General features: G+C 39.8%; 1 protein-coding gene across 5 annotated transcripts in view; it reads right to left on the bottom strand.

Moving 5' to 3' along the window:
- Positions 1-2,879: 2,879 nt before the first annotated feature.
- Positions 2,880-7,051, bottom strand: part of dnmt3bb.1 (DNA (cytosine-5-)-methyltransferase 3 beta, duplicate b.1) — a 29,836-nt gene continuing 25,664 nt past the window's right edge. For 4 of the 5 annotated variants that reach the window (XM_035644936.2, XM_035644933.2, XM_035644931.2 and 1 more), the window contains exons 16-22: positions 6,895-7,040; positions 6,142-6,232; positions 5,894-6,042; positions 5,541-5,626; positions 4,947-5,016; positions 4,729-4,847; positions 2,880-4,547 (exon numbers count right to left, since the gene is read on the bottom strand). In XM_035644936.2, the coding sequence (XP_035500829.1) occupies positions 4,406-4,547; positions 4,729-4,847; positions 4,947-5,016; positions 5,541-5,626; positions 5,894-6,042; positions 6,142-6,232; positions 6,895-7,040 (803 nt within the window). In that variant the 3' untranslated portion in view covers positions 2,880-4,405. The remainder of the gene's footprint in view (positions 4,548-4,728; positions 4,848-4,946; positions 5,017-5,540; positions 5,627-5,893; positions 6,043-6,141; positions 6,233-6,894; positions 7,041-7,051) is intronic. The other variant, XM_035644932.2, reaches the window with a different exon arrangement.

Genomic DNA, 7,051 nt, shown 5'->3' with positions numbered 1-7,051 from the left:
TAACGTCGTTCATTAGCCGCTAGCATGATTGTCATAAATACATTTCTACAGAATTTTTAATGCACCGTAGTACAAACATTAACACCACGTTATTAAGAAAATAACAACCGGACTGAAATATTTCGTTTCGGTTAAACTAACCGAATCTTGTCTGACTCCTGATGCTACATGAGAGTTAGCAGAGGCTTAAAATAATGTAATGTAAGCACATTGACCATAGAAATGGATAAGAATGGAAAAAGGCGTTAATGTGTCATTTTAATATTTATTGCGTTCAATATTTAAAAAATATACTTAAAATGTCTTTATTTGTAACGAGGATTTGATTGAGTGGTCAGGTGATGCTCAGTGATTTGCGTGCCGTCATTAGGAGAAGCATGATTGGTCGGAAGGACGTCACGTGGTGAAAATATGCGGAAGGTAAACACGGAGGATTCTGATCGGTTAAAACAATTAGATCATTTTATATTCTTGTACATTGTGGGACTTTAGACACTGCTGGAGGGAAAAGAGCCATAATTAATCGGTTATTATCGTACATCAGGCAATGCTGCAGGAGCTGCCCCCTACCGATATTACACGTATATAGTGAATAAAGAAAAGAAGAAAAAAACTTTGACTATATATCTGTGGGTCAAACATAACGCTCATGGTGAACAGTGGTGCTTCATGAAGTTGGTTTGTATTGAAAAATTCTCAACACCTGTATCAGCTGCATTTGCGTTAATCCCAATTTAAAATCAGTTTAATTTACTCAATTACCATATGAACCAATTACCAATCTTTCTGTCAGCTCCATAACACCCGAAAGAGTAAACTCTCACCTTTTCTCTGACTTTGTGTGCCAATTTTTATCAAAATTTAAATGGTCAATTACATTTTTTTATCCTCTTTGTTCTGGTTCTGCAGTTGTCAGTTTGTGTTCTGCTTGAGTGGGGCCTTTGAGACTTTGGAGTAGGCCTGCTGTGGGGTCCCACAACGCTCTGTGTCAGGGCTAATGCATTTCCTTATCACCTCCATCAATTAGGTTATGTTTTCAGCCCTGTCTGTTTGTTTGTCAATAGGATTACACAAAAACTACTGGAAAGAGTTCCTTGACACTTGGTAGAAGGATTGCACATGGGCCACGAAACAACCCATTCAATTTGGTGCAGAATCGGTGCACAACCAGGCAGATCCAGGAAATTTTTTTTAATCACTTTCTTTGACATTGTGAGATAGGGTGTTTTTTCTTTTTACATTTTCACATATTCCCAAGGGAATAATTTAACGGTTGATGACAAAAATCCTGTAGTTTGGGTCATAGCGGACGTATACACAATTAATGGAATCTGGAAAAAATGACTAGTGGTTTTCAAACAGGACACGGGGTCAGTGGTTTTTAACTGCAAACTGCATTTTATTGAGTAACAATTATATATAACAATATATATATATATATATATTGCTATAAGAACACAAACATAAAAATGCTTTTCCAGTAACAGTTCAAAGTAGTATAAACATAGCACAGAATCTGTTCTTTTGAAATGTTTTTGCACTTTAGATTCATAAAAAGGCAAACAAAAAAAATACATAAAACAAAAGAATCAAAATCCTCAAATGTGATTCTGATAAAAGATAAAGCACAAAGTCTAAAGTAAAAAAAAGTAGAAACTGTTGTCGGATATCATTCACAAACCTACAAATACAAAAGCAAATGGTTAAATCTAAATAACTCAAGATATCAGCTATTGATTAATATGCTCTAAGCAGTGTTATAATATTACAAATTTCAAGCAAGCTTTATACTGTGTTAATATATACTATATGTGTCCTCAATATACATAAAAAGTCTTAAAAGAGCAGTTGTAAAAAAGAAAAACTGTGTTTGTGTATTGTTTTCAAGCAAAACATTCAAGAGATTCCACAGTGTTAACGAAGCATGTAAACAACTCTTTTTGTTTTTTTTTAAATTACTTGAAAATCAGAATTGAAAAGTAGGGGAAAAAATGGATCCTGGTGGCTCCTTAGGGCATTTTGAGCACCATAGAGATTTTGACATTTCTAAACGAGCTGGTCATTTAAACATGAAATTAAAAGCTCTTTGCAAAGATTTGTGCATTCTGTGTTGAAATACAAAACAAAAAAACAACCAATGTAGTTCTTGCATTAACAAGACAATTAAAACACTTGTAAACCTTTCTATCATACAGTACACAAAACACTGTAAAAACAGTTCCAGTGATAAAATACAAGCTATATATATGTATGTATATATATATATATATATATATATATATATATATATATATATATACAGGGCATGTGGGAGCAGAAGTCTACAGTATATATTCACAGAACAGAGACACTATAGGATGAGTGATGCACAGTTGCCCCCTTTGTCTGAGGTAATGCCCATGGAGTTTGGTTTGGTGACAACAGCATTAAAACTTCCAGTTTTCAAAACAACATACAATATTTCAAAGGACCACACCACCGGGTTTGTGAGCGTGGTCCACTGGTCACGTCAAACTCAACTGTCCAGTAGATTGCTGTGTGGTGAACACGCTATCGCTTAAGCATACAGCGTGACATGCAACTGGGGGGGTGGGCGGGAGGGGGCATACCAGCCAATTCAGTAATAATTCTGATCTGTAGAAAACAATTTCTATCATTAGTGAAAAGCATTAAAGTTTAAAAATCGAAATTATTGCAAACACTTGGTGTCTCACAGGATGGCAGTGGTTCCTCTTGTAATGAATGAGGGTAATAGCAATTACTTGTAATGATTCGTACATACTGTACACCGAAGCATGTGCACCACACAGACCCTAATAAAGTATCAACCAGCATCATTAAGATGATTTTCATGGCAGTCCTCTTTCTCTTTTTTTTTCTTCAACTGAAAACTCCCTTAGAGTAAAAGTAAAAGTAGTCAGTGCTAGGTTACAAAAAAATATAATTCTTTCCTTTGCTGAACAGAAACAATTGTAAAACCACAGTGACCCCCATCTTTTTCACCCACATGGGGAGACACTGGCATTCAGCGATTACAGTGAACTAAAACAATTGTTTAACCTTGAAAATAATAATCAAACATCTACAGCGGGAGAAATGACATCCCTCTTAATTTTTTCACCCCAGCTGTCTGTAATGGTCGACAAAAGACAAAACCCATTCTCCACATCTCTGTTTTTGCATAGGCTTTGTTTCAAGTATTTGTGTGTAGCTCTCAGGGAGACATCGCTGTGACGCGATAACAGTATAGCTCAAATTTCACACTATCTATACAAAAACATGTTCATATAAGCTTTATAAAAGTTTTTTTTCTCTTTTTTTAACAAGCAAAAGTACAAAAAAGTAAAAAATTATTGTTTATTATAAAAAGATCCAGGTTCGCCACTGATCCGCGAGCTTCCAAAGCTCATTGTATTTTCTCCCAAAAGGACTTCTTTTCGCCAGTCTTTTCAAAAGTTTACGCATTTCAGTCCAAATAGGATCTACAGTGCTGTCTCGTAAAATTTGAGCGACACATTCAGCAGAAGATAATTGACTTATTTTTGTTAGCATCGGTCAGCGGCAGCTCCTGTGAGCCTTTCACAGTATACCTGTGGCAAAGACTCATGGGGTATGTCGTTTTGGTATGCATTGTTTTGGCCAATAAGAGATGCAAGACTTTTGGACAGAAAACTGCAGTTTCATGTTTTGGTGTCTGTACACAGACCATTGCAATAAACAAAAACAAAAATTAAATTTGACTCAGAGACAGCAGGTCGCCCAGAGCAGGGAGCAGGAGTTCACCTGTCCGTCGTTTGACTTTGGTTCAAGTGAGCTTTCAAGTGTTTTTTAAAAAAAAAAAAAAAATTCCAGATTTGGTTTGAAGTTCTACTATTTATGCTTTGTTGTTCCCCATTTTTTTTTAGAGCTCAGAAGTGTTGTCAACTTGAAAAAAACCCAAAGCCTTCTCAGGCCATTCAAAAAAAGGAGAAATATTTAAAACAAAGGAGTGAGTGTCATCTCCTATCCCTTTTAACTCTTCCAGAGAGGCACCTCCCCCACTACTGGCCTCCATTACAGATGATATGGTCAGTGATGCTGACAGGCACTTTCCCCTGACTTTCTTACCTTCCCTTTCCCTATTGGATATCGTGATAAACCACAGCCAAGGTGCTCACCCACGCTGTATTTGTGTCTCTGTGTTAGTGTGTGTCTAAGGCTACAGTGCATTGAAACAGCTACTTTCACTGTTTTCCCAGCTACACTGACAAACTTGGCCGCTCGCCTGCCACAGAGGCGGACAGAGGGAATTCAAACCTCCAGCTCTTTACGGAGGATGTCGTTGTTTTTTCCGAAAGCCAGTATCACAATGGAGAAGCTGGTGTGTTCACAAGTGGCATCTGTTTTGCTGGTGGACAGGTGGCCTCTATTCACAGGCAAAGTAGTCTTTGAGCGGTGCGAACAGATGCCTGATGACGGGGACACTCCAGGATCGGCCCAGGAGCTTCTGTCGGGCACCGCGGCCCATGTTGGACACGTCCGTGTAGTGAACAGGGAAGCCGAAGATCCTGTAGGGGGAAGACGTCCACGACAACCTTTACAATCTGATGCATGACACTAAAGATTTTGATGTTAATATCATTAGTCTAATATTACAAAGGTCATCCAGCGAAATGAGACTCATATCAGGTCTCGTCTGTGAATGAAACTGACGCCGGACAGTCGTTCAGCCGTGTGCGCTCTGCTCACCTCTCCAGCTCAGTGCACCACAGTATGTCCTCCTTCCCGTTCATCAAGACAGGGAAGTGCTGGTCTTTCCCCTGTTTGATGGAGTTGGAGCGAGTGGTGATGGTGCGCACCTTTCCGAACTGTGGGACGACAAATACACCGTCAAACAAATGCGACCAAAAAAAGCCTTTGAGGAAAAAAAGAACTGCAAAGAGCGACTTATTCTGTAGAGATCTGACCTTCGCAACTCTGCCGTGGTCCAGACAGTCCTGCAGCTCCAGCTTGTCCATCCCGGAGGCACACAGAGGCCTGACATAGAGAAAAGTAAGGACATTTACATCATGCTGTCATTCACCACACTTGATATAAAGCCACATTTTGACCAAAAGCCCCTGGAACTTTTAGTCCTATAGGAACTTATTTTTTAAGGAACTTAAAGTTTCCTTCAGACCATCGTTGGCCACACCTCAGTCCAAAGACCGGGGGAGATTAGGTACATGATCCTGCTGACAACAAGCTGCTCCACAGGTGGCGCTCATACAGAAGAGTTACAACAAAGATGACGCTGTACAAAGCAAGGGACACTCCAACAGCAGTAGACACGGAGGAGATTCTCATCGTGCTGCTGTTGATCAGAAAAGAGATGAGCACAACTAAACAATCATCCAACATCCCCAGAATTTAATTCCGACCCTGTGGTGGAAACAGCTTATAATTGGTCTTTGGGGAAGATTTTTACAGTGCGGATATTAGCCTTACATTCTACATTTGGAAAAAGTCAAATGCTGACATGTCTTCTTTTCTTTGAAAGAACTGGGAAGAGTTTGCCTTACCTGTTCATGCCGGGCAAGTTTCCCCAGAAGTATCGGGCACGGTGGGCAGCGGAAACCTCAATAGCATCAATCATGACAGGGTTACACTGCAAAGAAAGAAAAAGATGCACAAGTCGCACCGTTATTACCAGTCACAGCTTGTAAAACAACCAAATGACCACGAGTGCATCAATGAGGAATTCACCGTTTGAAAAGTTAGGTTTGCGACATACAATTATGTGTTGTTCGCTGTTGCAATGTATACAGTTTTTGTATAAATGAGGGATTAGCTCTAATATTTGTCGAGACGAGGTTAACGCCTAGCACACGGCTCGACCTGTTTCAACTCTACAGTTCCGTAGAAAGTGACTCACCTCCAGGAATCGCGAGATGTCCCTCTTGTCGTTGACGCCCATGGCGACCACGTTCTCAAACATCCAGAAGAACGGCCGGTCCTCTCCTTCTTTGGGCCTGGCTTCGCTCAGCAGACGGTAGAACTCAAAGAACAGCCTCCCTGTGCCTTCTGGAGCAACACAAGACCAATCAGACTCCAGTCCAGAGTTCAGCACATAACGAATGTCTCCTACAGTCTATGAGATCATTTCCTCTGGCAGGTACCTACCATAGAGGCCTTTCCTCGCAGGGTTGACTATTGAGAGGTCGTTGCAGGGACTTCCTCCTATCACCAGATCAAATGGGCCCCACTCTAGAATCTGAGAGAGACAACAGCACCACCTAGTGTCAGACTGAGGAACAGCCATTCACAATGACTAAAGTGATGAATATCTTCTACGGCAGGGATAATTTAATCAATTGAATCATCCAATAGTGATCTATGGATATTTTATTTTTCCAGGTTAATTTTACTTTTAAGTTGAGAGTGAGAGTGCACCAGATTTAATGCCCCCAGAAAAAGATAATGTAGGGAGAATTCTGACATGGAGATTTACTGTCTGTCTAATGGTTAAATCCAAATGTTATTAGGGCGGAAACTATCAAATTTTAACTGATCAACTGACTAACTGATTGATCGCTTTGTCCATAAAACATATGAAAATAGTTAAACATTCAAATTCCTTGTTTTTCCGACAAACACAAACCCAAAATCAAAAAACAGCAAACATTCATATTTGAGAAGCTTAAACCAGTTTTGTCTTTAACCTCACAATTTGATAGCCAAAATAAATTTCCTGTTGATCGACTGACTGATAAACCATTCAATTGTTTTCATTTCCTGGATTTACTGTCTTTTCTCAGTCAAGTCAACATTTTGTCAAAGTTGTGTTCGAGTGTTTTTTATTTAAATGAGCGGGAAACACTTCAGACCGAAGATGAACTGAACAGAGTCACGTTTGATATTCTCTCTCTCTCTTACATTCTTCTTGCTGATGTCCCGGACATCATGGACGTACTGAATCCTTCCTTCATGTCTGACGACGCCCACTGAGATGGAGTCCTCGCACACCTCCGACGCCACGTACTGGTCCACCTTGAATCCCAGATCCCTTAGAACCAGGTATCCTGGCGACAGA

This window comes from Scophthalmus maximus, chromosome 3 (assembly GCF_022379125.1).
Source record: "Scophthalmus maximus strain ysfricsl-2021 chromosome 3, ASM2237912v1, whole genome shotgun sequence".
Lineage (NCBI taxonomy): Eukaryota > Metazoa > Chordata > Actinopteri > Pleuronectiformes > Scophthalmidae > Scophthalmus > Scophthalmus maximus.
The sequence above is the reverse complement of the archived record's forward strand: the minus strand, read 5'-3'. Positions and strand labels throughout refer to the sequence as shown.